Source organism: Carettochelys insculpta, chromosome 15 (genome assembly GCF_033958435.1).
Source record: "Carettochelys insculpta isolate YL-2023 chromosome 15, ASM3395843v1, whole genome shotgun sequence".
Lineage (NCBI taxonomy): Eukaryota > Metazoa > Chordata > Testudines > Carettochelyidae > Carettochelys > Carettochelys insculpta.
This window is the reverse complement of record NC_134151.1, coordinates 28886738-28907735: the sequence shown is the minus strand read 5'-3', so window position 1 is coordinate 28907735 and position 20998 is coordinate 28886738. Positions and strand designations below refer to the sequence as shown.

Genomic DNA, 20998 nt, shown 5'->3' with positions numbered 1-20998 from the left:
CCAGACTCATGTCTTCAGGATCAGGGAACATGTCTTGTGCTTTCTGGAGCAAGCCATGTACACTTACAGCATCATGGACTGAAAGAGCGGTTCCAGTGCTAAATGCGCGAGTCTGGGTTTTGCGAGACCTCAACTTCCTCTTTGACATTGGGTCAGCCAACCAGGCCCAGACTTCTAAAGATCTTTAGGTGTTGCAGTGCTCAGCATTGCAGCCAATGGGATTTTCGGCTCCTAAGTGCTAAAATCCTGAGATCTGGGCTCCTAAATCAGTTCAGCATTGTCCTGCTGAGAGCAACGATGGCGAAATGCCTTTAAAATGGGATCCTTAGCCACTCTCTGCTTCAGTTTCAGACTTGTCCAATGGGGATAATAGCATTGCCCTGCTCGACGGGGAGATATGAGGATAAATAACCTTGGTAGGGTGTTGTAGTACTACAATCCCTTGGTACCACTGTGCTTTTTAATGTTGGGTGTTAAAAGTCAATTAGCGGTATTGTACTAAAAATAATCTAGATACATTGAATAATATTAGTGGACTTAATAACCCAGTCGTAGACACAAACAGATTTATACAATTATGAATTACAAATGGTTTGTTATTTTTTACCAGTGATATTTTTCAGTTAATTTTATGTGATTTATATTACAGGTAATGATATTAAAGTGCCCAGATAGCATAGCCATCGATACCTTCAGGAGAGACTTAAGCAGAAAATCAAACTTTGCAAAAATCGATTGAGGTAGTGGTGCCACCGTACCCCGGAACATTTCACAGATAAGAAAGAATAGGCCAATCCATCCCAATGACAGAGGCAAAAGGGTAATAGGGCAGGTACATGGTACCAGAACTCCCTACCCTGGAACATCCCACAGATAAGAAAGAACAGGCCAATCCATCCCAATGACAGGGCCAAAAGGGTAGTATGATGGATAGAGTTGTTTTGTGCAAACCAACATGTACAAGGTGGGAGGCGGCTCCTGACTACGTAGAAGGGTTGTACCTCAATACGTCAGGAGTGATGTGTAAATTGTTTGTATCTGTGTATCAGAATGTACTTCTGGGATGTGGTCTGGGTCCGGCCGAGGGGGCAGTGGAAAATCCTGCCACTGACTGAGCCGAGTCCATTGACCGTGGGTGCATATTTGTAGTATGCCCTGACTTAGACTGAGAAGTCTACAGGGAACTACTATTGTGTCCAGTACGGCAATAAACCTGGCCGACGCGCCTTCGCACCTTACTAGACTCTGTGGTCATTGGGGGTTCTCTCCGGGTCTGCTGTGTCAGCTATCTGCAGAGCTGGGGCAGCACACAGAAGGAACACATGCACGCAGCCGAGTGATACGAGCATTGGAGAGAGCAGAGCACCACGCCGGTAGCATCTGACAACACAGACAAGTCATTAACCACTGAAACAGTTTAGCAAGGGTTGTGGATACCCCCAACTCCCTAATGACAGTTTCTAACTCAAGACTGGATGTTTTTCTAAAACATCTGCTCCAGGGTTTATTCTGGGGAAATTCTATGGCCTGCATGAGACAGGAGGTTGGACTAGATAGTCACAACTGGCCCTTCCGGACTCCAGAATCTGTCACTCCAAGAACAACCGGATAAAATATCTTTGCCGAGAAATGTTTCTTTTATACTGATGACAACGTACAGAACTAGGGCAGAAAGGAAATGGAAAAATCATTTTCCTTCAATCCCTGGCACCACTGTGCTTTTTAATATTGGGTGTTAAAAGTCAATTAGTGGTATTGTACTAAAAATAATCTAGATACATTGAATAATATTAGTGGACTTAATAACCCAGTAGTAGACACAAGCAGATTTATGCAATTATGAATTACAAATGGTTTATTATTTTTTACCAGTGGTATTTTTCAGTTAATTTTATGTGATTTATATTACAGGTAATGATATTAATGTGCCCAGATAGCATGGCCATCGATACCTTCAGGAGAGACTTAAGCAGAAAATCAAACTTTGCAAAAATCAATTGAGGAGGAAACCAGCTTGGAAAAGAAACTAAGTTAATTATGAGTTTTTTTAAATCAATTTTTAATACACCCAGTTAACCAGGTTTTTGTGGTAAAGTACAGCTTTCTAAAGACATGACACTCACAGATTTAACAGCTGACACAGAACAGAGATACAGGGATAAAACTGAAAAATAACATGAGCCAGCCACTTCAGTACATGCTTCAATTGCTGACTCTAAGTACAGCAATCATTTAGATCCCTGCAGTTTAATAAAACAAAAGGCAGGCAATGAGGAGTCGCAGACAAATCAAAATTTATTGAGACAGACAAAAATGTAGCTATTTAGGACTACAATTAAGCATTTACAATTAACCCAGGAGGTTAGCAAAAATGTTCACATTCCATTTAACTCCTTATGGAAAAAGCATTCAGAATTCATTATGCTAGTCTAATTTACTATGATAATCTACATTCCATCTACCGTAGGGACATCAAACTTAAACACGGAATATTTGGATCTGTCCTTACAACGCACCACATTGAACAGTAACAGACATCAGCAGCATTGTGAAAAGTATAAAAAGACCAAAACCCACCTACTGTAGAAAGGGCTCTTGGATGTTTAGGGTTAGGTTACCTGTACAAAGTAGTCTGGGTGTTGAAGAAACCAGAATGGCATACAGAAGGGGGTGCAATGAAAGCCAAAATCTGCTAAGCATAAGAGATCTGTTGCTTGGTAGCGAATGATGTTTTCAGATCTCATGTCATTTACTGCCTGCGCAGTGGGGGAGGGAAATGCTGCAAAAAACATGCAAATATTAAAATATTCCTATTTCAGAAAAGTACACAGACTACAGAGTAGGCTGGATAGGCCAAGAGAAGCTTTCACGAACAAACTGTATTGTTTTAAATATAACCTCCACACTGGAAATATAAATGGCAGAATAAACATTAAATAAACACAGAAAAATAGCTCTAAATATTGTGATGTACTCGGTGTTCATGAAAGGTGCCAGCCACAAAAAAAAAAAAAAGTGTCACAAACAGAACGGAAGGGACATTTTGAGTTAACAATAATAGCAAATAGGCCACTTGGAAACCTAAAGCAATACTTAGTGATCTTTCATCTGCAAAGGAAATGGGAAAAAATTAGTCTGAATCTTTTAATAATGGAGTTCCTCTGTTTCCATCTTTCACCCAGTGAGAAAACATTTGCAAGGTCAACAATTAGAGGCAAGTGGAACATTTGACTGTAGCAAAAATGGGAATTAAATCAAGCCAGAAGCAAGCAAAAGGCTGCCTGCAAACCTCTTGATTGTCATGCAGGAGAAGCCTGAGAAAGCAGCTTTTTAATTCTGTTGCCGTTTGCAATGGCCACTGTCTCTGGATACAGTGCACTGAATGCTTCACTACTTCAATAAACTGGGATAGCTTCTTAAAGCATCTTCTACAATGGGCAGAAAAAAAAATCAATAGAAAGAACTCTGCTTTATCATCCCACAGTTAATGGCATGTACTTCAACTGCTGTTTTACTCAGACCACAGCAGTAGTAAGATAGCAAAAGTTAAAAATCAGGAGTTTACTGTCCTCAGTGGGAAAGTGTAATCAGCAAAATTATAATATGCTGGTGAGCAAGTTGATTTGTCAGCTGATACCTCTGATAGCTCCACTGACTTCAACAGAGTTTTACTTGAGCTCGAGATCTGCACCCAGATCCAGACATATCTCAGCTGCTAGTTCTTACCAAAATATGGGCCATTATTCTTTCACACATTTCATATAGGCTTTTTCTTTTTTTTTTTTTTTACATGATACATTATGTTTCTGCTCTGCCGAATAAGATAACAGCGGTTAGTCTTCTCAGACTATGACCACCATTCAGAAAAGCAGGCGGGCACGTGTTTAAAGTTAAGCGTGCAGTTAAGTGAGCTATAGTTAAAGAGCTATCATCTTACTGATTCAGGGCATGTGCACCAAACTGGGTCAAAGAGCTTTACACAAGCCCTCCAGACTCAGGTGAGTGTCTCTCCAGGAGCAACAGCACAAGCTGTCCAAGGCCCCACTTTGCCTTCAGATGTGCACACACAACCCCACTGACTGATGGGGTCTTGTCCTGGGGCATCTGAGAACAGGTCCTCAGAACTGGCCCTGCAGAGCCAGGCCAGAGGGCGGGGACCACAGAGGCATGCTGACATTGGGGCCTGGCCAGTGACTGGCAGATGCTGTTGTCAATTGGAGCACAGGGCCTTGAAAGCATGGGGCCCAAGGCAACCGCCTTGCTCGCCTTGCCTTAAGGTCAGGTCTGCAGGTCCTGGACTGTAATGCATTCACTTCCATGCAGATGACTTAATGTTGGCTGAGAAATAAATGCAGCCAGTCTCACCTGGAATAGTCACGTGTGACTAGCCATCAGGATGAACCCTGTTGCTAGAGAGAATGAAGCAGAAAACCAGCCAGCAGTGGGACTGGCCAGAGGACCTATTCAATTAAGCAGTAAGGTGGGTAGTATTTAAGGAACATGCAGGGAAGAAAAGAAGCTCATCCAGGATCTGTGTGTCTGTGGATTCAATAACCTGACACCTGGTGCAAATAGACCAGAGGGAATGCAGCTGCTACTTGCATCTTCCCTACATGTCTCCTGACCAGTGCCTGATTATACTGGCTGTAAGGGGAACAGAAGATTTGGCTTTCAAGGCTTTCCACGGTGCACAGCACCATGTAGAAGCCATCTGCACTGGGATGAGTTTAGCACTAGCAGAATGTGTCAGTTTCCGCAATACAGTTCTTGATGGTTGTGGATACCCCCTTGATTTCATGGCATAGCGGGGTGCCCCTTGTACTTCGATGGCGGCACCTGGAGTGAGCGAAGGGCAAAGCTGTGAGCTTAGGAGAGGCAAAACCAGAGGTTCTGTCTGATTCCAAGCAAGTCCAGAAGGAAACCAGCCCTGAAGCATGGGATGTAGGATACTGACGGGGCTCGGGGGTCACGACAAGTAACGACTTAGTGACACCGAACCAAACGACGTGTTTGTTCCCTTTTGCCAATCACCGGCCTTTCCATCAGAGGCACGAGAAAAGAATTCTTCTCAAGGTCTCTAATTTATAAGACGTGATTTCCAAGAGCTAGAAGCAAAATAAAAGGCATCAAAGCCCAGCTTCCCGAGGCTGTTCCACTACACTAGCTTGGTTTGGAGTACATGGGGGGCACTGCTTTGCATGGCCATTTGCCACCACTGAGCCCCAGTAAGATCAATGGCCTTGCTGCTGATTCATATCAGTGTAAAAAAACAGGATCAGGATCAGGCCCATTCTGTTGCTGTGCTTGTCACTTGTGGTATGGCAGAACAGAAGGGGCTTCCCACCCGCGTCTGTCTCATGGCTAAGCAGTACTTGCGGCCCATTTGGCCACAAAAGGTACGTCTGCACCGCACTGAACACCCGAATCTGTGGGAACCAGGCATGTGGGCTCCGTGTTTCCAGCCCATTGCTTGAGTGTCCACGCTGCATCCTGCAACTGGGCTTCCAATTGCCAGCAGGGCCAAAGGTGAAAGGGACGGTGGGTAGGGCAGTCAGCTTTTAGTGCCACCCTGACCGTGGGGCTGCGCCCCCTGCCCAGCCACACAGATGGGGTGGATTAAGACCAAGTGGGGCCCTGGTACCACACAGTCACAAAGCCCCCGCCCACAATATATTAAAATATTAACATAATGTCATTATTTATGCTTTAAAATCTATTCATGCTTATTATAACTCAATGAATAATGAAATTACACTTGAATTACTTTTAAAATAAGGAGGCCAGGACACATTTCTTTTGTTCCATTAAAGTGAATTGTTTAAACAAAATGGAGTTATGGAACCTTGGGGTCCCTCACACCTGGGGGCCTTGGGACAACTGCCCTTATGTTAATCTGCCTCTGTAGGTGGAGCAGTGTTCCCTTGGCACTTCAAAGGGGTCCAGAGCTCCAGCCACCACTGCTCTTAAAGTAGGAGTGGTGGATGGAGCTCTGGGTCCCTTTGAAGTGCCAGACCCTGGGGCAGCTGCCTCATTTGTTTCCCTGCCTCATCTCCTCCATCCCCCATTGGGGGGCTTGACAATTGCTGGATGCAGTTAATGCTAATACACCCACACTGGAAAATGACCAGGATTGGACTGAGTCACAGGAGGACTCAGGCTCCATTTTACCCCCCTTGCAGGGTCCTGGGACCCAGTCCTGAGTGTTTGCTGGTCTGAGTCAAACTCATGGAAGTATAGAAGGGGCACTTGGGCTCAAAATCAGGCCAGACCCTGGGCCGACACACCCAGCGAGGAGTGAGAGGCCCCATCATGGCACCACATGTGCAGCCTCACAGGATCTATATGGATCTTGGTCTCATGGCAAGAGGGCAAGGCAGTAAAAGTGGTACACCAAGTGAGCAGCGGGGCAGTGGGGACGCACTGAAGCTTGGGGAGAAGCAGGCAGAGTCATGCTCCCTGTGCACCAGTCAGCGAGGCTAGTTGCATGCCAGGGGGAGAGCGGGAGTGTCACGCACCACATTCCCTGCCCCACGTGGAACCCCGGAGGAACAGTGCTCCTGAACTGGGGACTGTTCCAGGCTGTAGAGGCTACATGTTGCTCCATTCTGAGAGTTGAGTACTGCAGCTCGATCTCGCCCTAAAACAATAATCACGGGGACTCAGAGGAAACGGTTGGATTTCCACCAATTGCCTGAGCTGCCGATAATTTCTAGCCAGAAAAATCCCGCAAATTCCAAAAAGCAAACCAAGGTCCAGAGGCTATCATTGCTGTTTCCTCTTCTATTACCACGAATCACCCTGTCCTGCTGTTTAGTAACACAGAGCATGAAAGAGCAGAAAGCTAAGACCCTAGAACAACCTACATTTGAACCAGTGAAACAAAAGCTTTTTTGATTGATGGACATAATTCTCCTTGTCAAGGGGTTTTTCCTGTTTCGTTGAGGTATTGTATCAGTGAATCCCATGGATGTGTATGTGAATGAAGCCCTTCTACTTTCATATCATCTGTATGCATTGGCACAGCAGGAAAAAAAAAATCTCCACTTGTGACACGCCGTTTTTGCAATGAGCAAATTTTCTTTCTTCAAAAGCAACTGCAGACAAAGGTTTCAAAACAAGTCTTTAAAATTAAAACCAGCTTTTGTAACTGTCAACTGCAGGAGCTAGTGTGTGTTTTAACTGGATGACTGTGTTTGTGCACACACGAATTCTAGCCAAAGAGTCAAGCTACACTGCAAACATGTTTTAGATCTTGGCTACTAGCACACAGGAACAGTGATGGTGCCCTGGAAAAAAACACAAGCCATGGGGAACCCATTTCTTGGATTCGCATAAGAAGATCACATAAATGGTGGATTCTCTGGTTTGACGCTGCCAAATTGGAGCCTGTTAATCCCTACTCATGCAGGCTGCACAATTTGAAGGATCAGACCTTTCTTTGGAAACATTTAAAGCAATGCTTTTCCCCCCTCGGTCACTAAAAACCCTCAGCATAAGAGACAATACAAATGGCAAGGCTCTCTCTGGAAGGTAGACCCTGAGACGAATGTCTGACCTGGGCTCAAGTTTCACAAGGACAGTGAAATCACACTGCAGGCATGAGCACCAGAAACCTAAAGGCAATAGACGAAATATCCTGCGTATTGAGTGGAATTTGTCATTTACATTGGTATGTTTCACTTAGCAAAGTTTACCTTGCAATAATATGATTAACCCCCCCAAAAATGAATCATGGAACATGCAGGCTAGGTAAGTGGGGAAACTACTACTTATATTGACTAATGGGCTGAAGGTGCACTGCATGGCACAGCTGCTTTTGAAAATGCAAGTCAAACTAACACAAGGGAATCGCATCTTTAACAGAAATATAAAGGTTATATTTGAAATACCTATTTGCCAAACACATTTCTGGTATAAGTCTATTAACTTAAATGGAATTATTCCTGCCACCTCAGGATGCATTTGACCCTAAAAGACTTTGGAATTAAAGTGACCCTATCATAGGTCATCTTTGCTCTCTTAAATACAAGAATGATTTTGCTTACTAACACAGTCTGTCCCAAGTTTTCTGATAATCTGGCTAAAATAACAAAAGAAATAACAGACATGGTATGTTATGTTCATTTTACCAATGGCTTTCAACAGGAAAGAAGAGTAAATAATCAAGTTTCAGAATGTTGTGATACAACTGTGGGGATATGAATAAATAGGAACAGCTTAATGAATTATAGGATTCTATATTAACCATCTCCCATTTCATAGATGTGCATAAGGAATGTGTATGTCATATTAAGCAGAAAGCTTGTTAATGAGAAACATGGCCATCTAAGGCTGCATTTTAAACAGACTAAACAAATATTAACGAATTAAAATAAAGAACAGACAGCTTATTACTTTTGATGGTTAGCATCTTTGACAGCTTCTTAGCTTCTGAATGAGGAGTTACTCAGAGTAAATGAAGAACAACAGATCCATCAGCACATTATTCCAGAAACAGAGGCAGCTTGCATGACATTAGTGCAAACTCATTAAAACAGAAACGCAAGATTTACTAACTGGAAAATGGGTACAATGATCTAAATTTGTAAAACATTCCAACATCTGGAAGGTGATTACAGTCGTGTTTCCCCATGTGGGGTTTGAAGTCAGTGGCAGCTCTGCATCTCTCAGTATTGAGTTCATATTGTTCACTATGGCAATTAGGTGACAATGACCTGATCCTGCACATTTGCAGCCCAGGGGAGTTTTAAGATTGACTGCATTAAGAACAAGATTGAGACTATAATAATTATTCTTAGAGTGATGGAGGAAAAAATATTGATGAGTTTCTTTCTGATTTAAAACCATCGACATTAGCAAGCCAGAGGTTACCATACACAGACACAGGCAAGAAATCGTGACACCTGCTTTTCTATATTATTTACTGCATAAAAGAAAAGCAATTACTAAGAGCATGATCAGAAAATTCAGATACTAGCTGATGACAAAAATTCTCCAATGTTGTTAAGATAAAATGAGCATCTACTTCTTGCACTAGTTTGTTTTGAATCTTTTTTTATCCCATAAGCTCTATTTCACAAGCTGTACAAGCGGGGATTAAGCTCTGAAACTGTGCTTAAATAAAACAAAGAAAAATCATGGGTGGTTTGATAGAGAAATCAATTAACTGTATTCAAACCAGTAGCTAGTTGGAAAAAGAAACGCCATCCTGAAAATTATATATACTGTACAAAATTAAACAGAGAGGAAAGAGAATATTTTGTGCCTGATGTTCTTAGATACAATTGCAGAGCTATGAAGTGATTTGCCATATTGTGCAAAACATGAGTCCTCAGAAATGTGACAACTACCATATATAACCAATCTCATCATCCTTATCATCATCTTCATCTTCATCATCCTCATTAGCTGCTCTTACATGGATCTTCATTTTCCCTTCTTTGTCCTTTTGCACTCCTTCATGGTCCTCTTCCAAATCATCCAGTAACACAACAGATCCACCACTGCCAAAATCACCTGAAGTTTCTTGCTCTTCTTCTAAAACACGCAAAAGTTAAAGGTCATTCTCTTATGCCACACCCCAAAATTGCATTGATCAATGAGCATTAATGTTCTCACTTTTTTTTTTTTTTTTTTTTTCTGTGGGACTGATTTTTAAAGCGGAAACTTAGCAAGGGACAGCAATGCTGCACTACACTAGCAAATTCTTTTGAAAGATTTTTCAAAAGAAGGGGGCTCTTTCGAAAGATTCAGCGGAGGGTCTACACCCAGAAATTGTTCTTTCAAAAGTACGTCAAAAGATGTGGCACTCCTCTTGAAATCACTCTTTCTTTCCCGTTTCAGGAAGAGCGCACCCTTTTGAAATCTTCTTCCAAAAAAAACGTGTAGTCGCTCTGCAGGATCTTTTTTCCAAAAGAGCAGACCTCACAGGGCCTGATTTTTTGATCCCTGGTCCATTCTTTCAAAAGAGCTGGGGCTGTGCAGGTGCTTTCTTTTAAAAGAGAAGATTGATCTTTTGATCTGCTGTTTTGAGTGTGGATGCACTCTTTCAAAAGAAGTTCTCTCAGAAGAGATCTTCTGGAAGGGCATTTCTCGAAAGTTCGCTGTAGTGTAGATGTAGCCCATAGCAGGTGCTCTTAAAAACATTCATACAGCTGTCAAAACAAAACAAGCAGTCAAGTAGCACTTTAAAGACTAACAAAATAATTTATTAGGTGAGCTTTCGTGGGACAGACCCACTTCTTCAGACCATCCTTCTTGGTCTGAAAAAGTGGGTCTGTCCCACGAAAGCTCACCTAATAAATTATTTTGTTAGTCTTTAAAGTGCTACTTGACTGCTTTGTTGTTTTGACAATATATAGATTAGCACGGCATTCTCTCTGTTACTATTCATACAGCTGTTGTGATTTTGGGGACAAAGAAATAGATCAGGAGGCTCTAGAATAAGATAACAGGCCTTGTACCTCTAGATTTCTAATTTAAATTCATCCAAGGTCAATGGTGACTGAAAATCATCACCATCTCATGACTGTTTGGTGGTGTACATGAAAGGAGTTGATGAATTCCTGCAAGTTAAATATCTCCATTAGAACTGGATGGAAAACAATTTTCCCAATCCGTGAAAATTGTCAAGATTGCAAAACCAACCCCAATTAAGCAGAAAAAAACAAACAAACAGCAACAACACCGTTTGTCCTGACTCGAGATGAAATATCAAATCCTGAAGAGTTTCACAGAGTGAAAATTCTCCCCTACATTTCACTTGGTTCAGTTGAAGCAGTCTGTTTTGACCTTTTCAGAACTTTGTGTTTCAATTTTGACCCTTAATTTTTGACTTCCCATTAATTTGTTAAAAAAAATAGCTTTGAATCAGAAAACAAGAATTTGTCATTTCCTGTGGACCCATAAATTTTGTTTACAGTCACAATTTCTGGCTCTCAGTGTTCTGTGCTGTTACTTCATGCTAATTTACTCCTAAATGTCTTCTAAGAGCCCAGTAAGCAGTGGAAGGGTTGGTAATGCTGCTAGACAAAATTGACCTCCTGTGGTTAAGCAAATTTTCTGGTTAGGCATCATTCAGTTCCTGAGGGTGCTGGATTAAAGAGGTTCAACCTGTACTAAAGAACTGAATGTGTACGTGGACTAAGAGAGCCTCTCAGTGTACCTACTTCACACATACACGTTGGTGGCATAGTGGGGATGGGGCAATGCTATTGCTGCCTATAAAGGGGCTGGGATAGGACCCCCAAGCAGCTGGGATATTGGCCTAATCTGATTCCTCATGCACACGTGCTGCCTGGCTATACGGGATGTGTATTGGTCTGGGGTGAGGACAGGGGTGGCCAGACAAGATGCCCACACGTTTGGGAACCCCACATGCAAATGATTGTCAAATGTTATGTATAAATTGCAATTGCTTGATTTTATGCACACGCATGGGCATACTCTCCTCAAACAGCAGCAGCTGACCCTAGTCGGGCAACTTGGTACATAACCAGGTAGATTTTATAGCTTCTAAAGCTTTGCCTTCTCTATTCTTGCTGGAAGTAGAGGGACTGAAGCTATTATTACATTGAAGAAATTCCACTTACATCTCGTTTGATTATATAGAGCCGTGCAGTAATTTTGCAGGTCAGTGTAATAATACTGTTGTATCAGCGCTTTTATAGGTCTTGGCTGTTAAGTTATAAAACTTTGCATAATTAAACCTTCCCATCGTTGGGAAACCCTGATTTATGAAGCCTTTGTAAATGCATATTCTATTCTATAAGGAGCAATGTATTTAATAACCAGGAATAACAACCTCATATCTTTTATTTTAATAGCAACCATTGCATTTTCCAAGCTGACAGAAAAAACATTTTCTTATCAGTGTTTATTGCCAATTTCCTATTCTTGTACACACACTCCAAGACATGAGCACACAAACACTTTTACACAGTGAACTGGAATGCACATGAATGTTTGGGATTCTGCTAATTAGAGTTCCCTGCATTAGCACCTTTTTTTTATCATGGCTGAACTTACAGCAATTGCTGCATTTACGTTAGCTTTTGCTTTGTCTTAGGTAAGCATGTCATTACTCACCACAACTAACTGTCCCTTGTTTTCTTGAGCCGGCTATCTCATTTCCGTACTTATCAACACACCAGCACTGCCCTGTACTTCCATGACACTGAGTTGCTTTGTAATATCCTTCTTCATTGCACCGTGGAAGAAAAACACCTGAATAAAGAAAAATGGTATCCGCTGTAAAGCACAGAATCCTAAGGCTGGAAGAGACCTCAGGAGGTCAGCTAGTCCGGCACCCCCAACCAAAGCAGGACCAACCTTAACTAAATCATCCCAGCAAAAACTTTGTTAAGATGGGACTTAAAAACCTCTAGGGATGGAGATTCCACCACCTCCCTAAGTAACCCACTCCAGTGCTTCACTGCTCTCCTAGTGAAACACTTCTTCCTAATATCCAACCTAGACCTTCCCCACTGCCACTTGAGACCATTGCTCCTTGTTCTGCCATCTGTCACTACTGAGAACAGCCTCTCACCATCTTCTTTGGAACTCCCCTTCAGGTAGTTGAAGGCTGCTATCAAATCCTACCTCAGTCTTCTCTTCCGCAGACTAAACAACCCCAAATCCCTCAGCCTCTTGTCGCAGGTCATGTGCTCCAACCCCCTCATCATTTTTGTTGCCCTCCACTGGACCCTCCGCAATGCATCCACATCCTTTCTGTACTGGGGGGCCCAGAACTGGATGTAATACTCCAGATGTGGCCTCACCATTGCCAAATAAAGAGGAACAGTCACTTCTCTAGATCTGTTGGAAGTGCTCTTGCAATCTAAGTGTTTACAGGATCATGCAGGAAGATCGACTGTAGTGGGCCTGTTTCTTGTTCATGTTAAAATGCCTTAAAATGGCATAAACTGCAGATGGAGCAACTTGGAGTGGTTCTGGTTGTGGAAAATATTCTTGGTCAAGGTCTGGCTTTATAAAACTAATACCTAAACTCAGGATTTTTTGACCCAAGCTCCCATGTTAACTCCCACTGGGCAACAAATTGAACTGAAGTCAACAACACTGGGTGGAAATCTAGAAAACATTTGGCTGAGTTTAAGTTCCAGCCAGCAAAATTCCTGATTCCTGAACTACCTGTAAGAGCTTCTGCTTTTTGATTAAAATGAATGCCCTCTGAAGTGAAAATATATATTTTGGACTTCTATCCATGGTCTCCCGTTCTTCTCTCTCACAAAAGCTTGCTCTGTTTTATCCCTTTCAAACAGATACTTGACCACATTGCTACCTCCAGTTCTGCAAACTTCCATCTCCTTTAGTGGCAGTAATATGTGATCCATAGCCACACAGAGCACCTTGTATCCAAGGATCCCGAAGCACTTTACAAACAGAAATGCATTTAGCTTCATGACACACACGTCAATTCTTTAAGCTTTAGCCTCATTTTCCAAGCAAATCATCATCTGGTCACAGATATTCTGCAAGCTGAAAAAGAGGCTACTTCCCTGCACTAAATTAGTCACTATGAACTATTCCATTGGCAATACTTACCTATAAGGTTGAACGTTGCACATTAAAGCAGAACTGAAGGGATCTTCAGCTATGAAAACAAAGGGCTGCAAATGTGACTACAGCAAACAAAGTAATTTAAGCATTGAGAGGAAAGGGGGGGGATTAAGCAGGGTTCCCTCTATTGTTTTCCATTCGTGGGCAGCATAAATTTATTTATGTACACCAGTGCATGTGTGGATGTGCACCACCAATTGAAACACATGCTGCCCACTGTGGCTGGCTGTGGGCACGTTGCTAATCAGATGGGTGGCATTTGAATTTCTCTTGGGTGGCCGCCCAAGTGCTCAGCTTACAGGGAACACAGATTTGAAGGCACAGATGTTATTTTGTGCCTAGCTTCAACTGAATCCCTTCATGCCTTTCCAAATCTCTCCCAAAATGTCTTGCCAAATCCCTGACGGATTGAGATTTTTATTTGTCCAGAGATAATGGACAGGCCACTATGTTACTCTATGAACCTTTTGGATGAGAATGTACCTTTTTCAAGCATTAAGGCTGCCCTGACCATGGGATGGTGCTTACTGATTGAGGGCTAGATTGTTCCCTACAGACCGACCTGTGTAAGGAATGTTGCATTAGTTATAGAATCATAGGGTTGGAAGAGGCCTCAGGATGTCATCAAGTCCAACCCCCTGCTCAAAGCAGGACCAATCCCAACTAAATCACTCCAGCTTGGGCTTGTCAAGCCAGGACTTAGAAAAAACCTCTTGTTGCACTGCTTGGAAGGAGCTCAGGCCAGAACTGAAGGTATGTGTTTACTACTTGTTCAGGATTGATCTACGGGGTTCAATTTTGCACACCTAGTAGGGATGTGCAAAATCAAACTATCTGGGATCAGCAGTTGACCCCTCAATAAGTTACGCCCAAGAAGGTCAAGAACAAAACATCTATAGCTCCCAGCTCAAACCCCTGCAAAGCATCATTAAAAACCTACAACCTATTCTAGGTTGTGATGCTACACCCTGGAAGGCCCTAGGTGACAGGCCTGTTCTCTCTTATAGACAACCTCCTAACCTTGGGAAGATTCTTACTAGCTATCACAGGCTACACCACAGTAATACTCATCCCAGAACCTTTCCTTGCAACAAACCCCATTGCGAACTTTGTCCACATATTTATTCTGGGGATATCATCACTGGACCTAACCATGTTAAGTGTAAGATCAGGGGCTCATTCTCCTGTACCTCAATCAGTATTATATATGCCATCATATGCCAGCAGTGCTCCTCTACAACGTACATCTGAGAAACCCGGCAAACACTTCATCAATGGACATAGAGCAGACATTAGGAAATTTCAATACACATAAGCCTGTCAGTCAGCATTTCAATGGAGTGGGCCATTCTGTTAAAGACCTGGGAATGTGTGTCCTACAACAAAGAGACTTTAAAAGCAGATTACATAGGGAGATTTGTAACAGCAACGAAGGGTCCTGTGGCACCTTATAGACTAACAGAAAAGTTTTGAGCATGAGCTTTCGTGAGCACAGACTCACTTCATCAGATGCTGGTCTTGGAAATCTGCAGGGCCAGGTATAAATAAGCCAGAGCAAGGGTGGGGATAACAAGGTTAGCTCAGTCAGCAAGGGTGAGGCTTACTACCAGCAGTTGATCTGGAGGTGTGAACACCAAGGGAGGGGAAGCTGCTTCTGTATTTAGCCAGCCATTCCCAGTCTTTATTTAAGCCAGAGATGAGGGCATCAAATTTGCAGATGAATTGTAGCTCAGAAATTTCTCTTTGGAGTCTGGTCCTGAAATTTCTTTGCTGTAGGATAGCTACTTTTAAGTCTGCTACTGTGTGGCCTGGGAGATTGAAGTGCTCCCCTACAGGTTTTTGTATATTGCCATTTCTGATGTCTGATTTGTGTGCGGTTATTCTTTTACCTAGAGACTATCCAGTTTGTCCGATGTATATAGCAGAGGGGCATTGCTGGCACATGATGGCATAAATGATATTGGTAGATGTGCAGCTGAATGAACCCACGCTGGTGTGGCTGATCTGGTTAGGTCCTGTAATGGTGTTGCTGGTGTAGATATGTGGACAGAGCTGGCAACAAGGTTTGTTGCACGGTAGGGTCCCTGAATTAGAGTGACTGTGGTCCAGTGTATAGCTGCTGGCTAGGATTTGTTTCAGGTTGGCAGGTTGTCTGTGGGCAAGGACTGGTCTGCCTCCCAAGGCCTGTGAAAGTGGGGGATCATTGTCCAGGATGGGTTGTAAATCCCTGATGATGCGCTGTAGAGGTTTTAGCTGAGGACTGTAGGTGATGGCTAGTGGTGTTCTGTTGGTTTCTCTCTTCGGCTTGTCCTGTAGTAAGAGGCCTGGTGGCACACGTCTGGCTCTGTTGATCTGTTTTTCACTTCCTCAGGTGGGTACTGCAGTTTCAAGAATGCTTGGTAGAGATCCTGTAGGTGTTTGTCTCTGTCGGAGGGGTTGCAGCAAATGTGGTTATATCTTAGTGCTTGGCTGTAGACAATGGATCGTGTGGTGTGTCTGGGATGGAAGCTGGAGGCATGAAGGTAGGCGTAGCGGTCAGTAGGTTTACGGTACAGGGTGGTATTGATGTGGCCATCGTGTATTAGCACTGTGGTGTCCAGGTGCTAAATAGGGAGATTTGTGAACTGAGGTTCTTACTCAAATCAACACATTAACACTTGGCATGAACAAGGACAGCACTTATCTCACACATTACAAGGCTTGCTTCCCTTCCTTTCATGGTCATCATTACCTCATACAAGAAACTTAACATCCCCCACTCCTCACCCGCCTCCTTCAGTTCTATGTATTTGATTTGTCAGTTTTTATTGCAATTTTTTTTGGATCTCTGTTGTATAACACTGAGTCTGGACTGGAAATTCTATAGATATGAAGAAGTGAGTCTGTCCCACAAAAGCTTGTCACCTAATAATTCATTTTGTTAGTCTTTAAAGTGCTAGATGACTGCTGTTTTGTTTTCCTCAGTACTGTGAGGAGTAAGGGAGGTTTCTCCCATAGACCTCCCTCTGTGAGGAGGGCCAGGTAAGTTGATTGTAGATAAGTTGATTCTAGCTATGGCCTGAGACTCAGAGATCCACCTCTGAGACACGGTGCCTCTTTTCTCCTGGGGAGGGCAGTGTTATCCGTCCAAGATGCAGTATATGCCCTGTACTCCAGGCCAGCTCCCAGCTAGGGCTTCTGGAAAGAGGTGGCAGAATCCTGCTCCAAACACTCTCTGGTCCTTCCCAGCCACTTGTTCATCAGAACACTGGCTGTGCTTAGGATCCAGATCAGGACTAGGATAATCCTAAAGCAATCACATGGGATCAGGATTCCTTAATTACTTTACTCCCTCTGTATGCACTGGTGCCAGCTATAGTACATCCTTGAACAATTAACATCTCCATAGGCCTCCTTTCATGGTTAAAAGGACATTCTAACTCCTTTTCTTCATGTGGCCCTTCCTAAGACAAAATTATTCCCATGTTTCATTTTTAATTTCCCTTTTTTTCCTAGTGTTTATTCTATGAGCCCTTCCACAAAATCATAATTGCCCCAGAAGGCACAGGCCACCTGGTTGCTATTTAATTCATACTAGAAGTACTGGAAGTGTTAAAGAATCAGTAATGCTTGAGCTTTTCAGGGAGTGACAGTAGGATACTGAGGCTAAGCAATAAACCAGCCCAAGATTGGTCTTATAACAAAACCATTGCACATCAGTTTTTCAGAGGGTGGCACATTCTCGTTTCCTGAGATAAGAGAAGCCAGTATTATTTCTGCCACCACTTTCAGCAGTTATAATGCAAATGTGCTTTCATATGAAAGAAACCCCACTTATCCTTAGTTATCAGTTAGCTTTATTCCCGGGGAGGTCTATATAGACACTTTCCATTCTAGCATCTGTTCTAGAAAGAGAAGAATAACGTCTTACTGTCTTAAATGCTGTTTGAGAAAGTATCTTTTCTCTTTCTAAAAGAGTGATTTACTAGTCACACAATACTTAACTTTTCTACTTCAGTGTAGGCAGTCTACAGATTGTTCATATATGTCAAAAGGGCTATTTCTACTACATTTCCCATGGGAAAAAAATGAACAAGAAAACATTGCCTAAATTCTATGTAATTATTTATATAAAAGACAGAGCAACGAGAAGTCAGGAATATATACATTATGAATCTAGGAATTTACAATCTTATCCCACTGCAAATATTAAAGTGGATGTCTAATTTTTAAATGCCACAAATGTAGTTCTGAATCATCTGAACATTAATCTTTCTGTATCTGTCCTGACCTCAGAGAACATTTTCACACTTACTAACTTTGCTATTTCAAGCAAGCTGAAGCAGTGGTCTTAGCAAGTTTGGTTAAAGGCACATTATTGAGTTCATGTGCCCGGACAACTGAAAAGCAGATGAAAGGTTATGATCCCCAGAGACTTATCTTGTTTAGTTATCCACAGCTGCGTGGACATGTTCAACCATTCAGTTTTCAAGTTCACACTCACTGCTCAGTCATTCCATATTCATACTTATTTCCAGTGCTTTTTTGGTTAAAAAAAATAAAGAGAAGCTGCTTCTCAGCTGGCTTCCCCTCCACCCCTAGAGTTCCCACATCTTGTTTGGCACTGGTTAGGTAATGAGTGTGCTGGAATAGAGAGATTCAACCTGTACAGTGACAGAGGACAGACTAGTGCCAGCCACAGAATTAACTGAAAAGCTGAGACCTAACAAAGAGTTCTGTGTAAGCATGGGTGCTTTTTTCTCTCACCAACCTAAGTTACTACCTCGCCCACATTGCCTCTCTAATATCCTGGGGCCAACATGAACACAACCCTGTATAGAAGCTGAGAGCTGACTCGCAGGTCCCTTTATGAGCTGGCGTATCACAGGACTGATCTAGGAGGAGACTCCTTTTGAACATGCTAGTGAAGGCAGTGGTTTGGTATCTTAAACGATGTAGGGGATGTGTGATCAGGCTAAACAAGTGGATCTCAACTGCTCTCCAATCAGCACACAGATGAAGGCTAACCAGTTCTGCTCTTCGAAAGCACAACCTCTACACTGAATCTGGCACGAGAAGATGAATATAAGGTGACCATCCGTCCTATTTTTGGCAGGACAGCCCTGTATTTTGGGCCCCTTTCTGGCATCCCAATTTATTTCGCAAAAGGGGCTAATTGCCCCATATGTCACAGCTGGGGGACCTGAGAGCTGGAAGCCAGACCGCGCGGTAGCTCAGCTGCCACCTGGCTTCCCCCAGTGGGGGCTGGAGCTGAGCCAGGGCTGCGTGTGTTAAATTGGGAGTCCAGGGGGGTTGAGCGGAGATGTAGGGGTTGGAGTGGGAGATGGGGGGGTTGAGCCAGAGTGGGGGTGAACCATGGCTGCAGTGGGGTTGGAGCTGGAAGTGCCCAGCTTCCCCCAGATATGGCAGCCAGGAGCTGGACCTGTGCCACAGTGCAGGCGGCCACCCACAGCTCAAGGAAGCCAGGAGCTTTGCTGGTGGGGCAGCAGCCCTGTTCCTGGCACCACAGACAGGGTGACCATCTGTCCTGTTTTGGCTGGGGGAGATACAGTCACCCTAGATGAATGGGACGGTTTACTTCCAATCCACAGGAATGATGGACTGCATTTGAAAATCTCCAAATTTCAGTAATACGACATATTTTATGAAAATGGCTCTGAAGTACTTTATGGCAATTGTCACCTGTTTTGTAAAGCATAGATGGAAAACCTGCGGAAATGTTTCATTTTCTTCAGTGAATGCAAATTTACAGAAATCCTCCTGACACATGGGCTACGTCTACACGTGCAGCCAACATCGAAATAGTCTATTTCGATGAATAACGTCTACACGTCCTCCAGGGCCGGCAACGTCGATGTTCAACTTCGACGTTGCTCAGCCCAACATCGAAATAGGCGCAGCGAGGGAACGTCTACACGTCAAAGTAGCACACATCGAAATAGGGATGCCAGGCGCAGCTGCAGACAGGGTCACAGGGCGGACTCAACAGCAAGCCGCTCCCTTAAAGGGCCCCTCCCAGACACAGTTGCACTAAACAACACAAGATCCACAGAGCTGACAACTGGTTGCAGACCCTGTGCCTGCAGCATAGATCCCCAGCTGCCGCAGAAGCAGCCAGAAGCCCTGGGCTAAGGGCTGCTGCCCACGGTGACCATAGAGCCCCGCAGGGGCTGGAGAGAGAGCATCTCTCAACCCCCCAGCTGATGGCCGCCATGGAGGACCCAGCAATTTCGACGTTGCGGGACGCGGATCGTCTACACGGTCCCTACTTCGACGTTGAACGTCGAAGTAGGGCGCTATTCCTATCTCCTCATGAGGTTAGCGACTTCGACGTCTCGCCGCCTAACGTCGAAGTTAACTTCGAAATAGCGCCCGACGCGTGTAGACGCGACGGGCGCTATTTCGAAGTTGGTGCCGCTACTTCGAAGTAGCGTGCACGTGTAGACGCAGCCATGGTGTCCAGATTATAATAATTTCAATTTACATGTTAGAGAGAGAGAATAATTAAAGGACAATCTCTTTGATGCTCATAGGTTATTTTTTCACTTTTATGGTTATTACAAGCAGCATTTTTGTCACGTGTATGTTTTATTTTCCACTTGCATGATTTTGCAACCGTGGCAAGAAAAAAACCCCAACATTGTTTTACTCTGTCTAAATAGCAATGGGATCAGGTAAGAGGTTCTGAGAAGGGTGTTGTTATGCAGGCAGACTTTCAAGTTGCTAACTGAACCAGAGAGTTCTTTCTTTCTGTATTTCCTTCTAGCCTGTTGAGAAAAGCATTACAGAAACTACTGATTTGTTGTATTGAGCCAGTTTTTCTCCCTTCTGTTTTTTAAAAAATTATGGACTTGACATAATTATTTGTGGAAGGAGAACATTTTATACCAATGTTATTTTGTCATTTTACCCCAGGTATTGTGATCTGATCCCAGTGGCATGCAAAGGAGGCTGTTTGCATTTTGCACTGTGTGAATACTGCTATTTCCCCCATACGTTAGAACATTTTTCAGCTGACTTGACATTTATTTCAGACTGCAAGAAAGAAAGACAGAAGAAATGTGGAGCTGCATTTTCCATGTTGTCTAATGTACAGAAAATAATAGGAATTGGTCAACTCATTCTCTTAAGTGGTTTTGAAAATCTCACTCATAAATAGGACCTGGCAAATCTGCAGATACCTGCTTTATATCCAGACCCACATATCTAGATATTCACAGCTCATTTTTGTGGACACGAATTTTGTAGCTGGAACCCTGCAACTTTGCAGTTATCCACTTTATGTCTGCATCTGCAAATCTGGATGTGGGTACCTGCAGATCATTTTTGCAAATGTAGATCTGGATGCTAATTTTGTATCAGCAGGGGGATCTACTCATAAAAGACTCAGTGAAAGAAAGAGAGAGAGAGAAAACAGCAA

The 20998-nt window shown here is 43.2% G+C and overlaps 1 protein-coding gene across 1 annotated transcript in view; it reads right to left on the bottom strand.

Annotated features, from left to right (window-relative positions):
* Positions 1-2030: 2030 nt before the first annotated feature.
* The window catches only part of SPOCK1 (SPARC (osteonectin), cwcv and kazal like domains proteoglycan 1), a 610788-nt gene continuing 591820 nt past the window's right edge, over positions 2031-20998 (bottom strand). Inside the window, exons 10-11 of the mRNA XM_075009740.1 lie at positions 12088-12225; positions 2031-9537 (exon numbers count right to left, since the gene is read on the bottom strand). Of these exons, the coding sequence (XP_074865841.1) occupies positions 9347-9537; positions 12088-12225 (329 nt within the window). The 3' untranslated portion in view covers positions 2031-9346. The remainder of the gene's footprint in view (positions 9538-12087; positions 12226-20998) is intronic.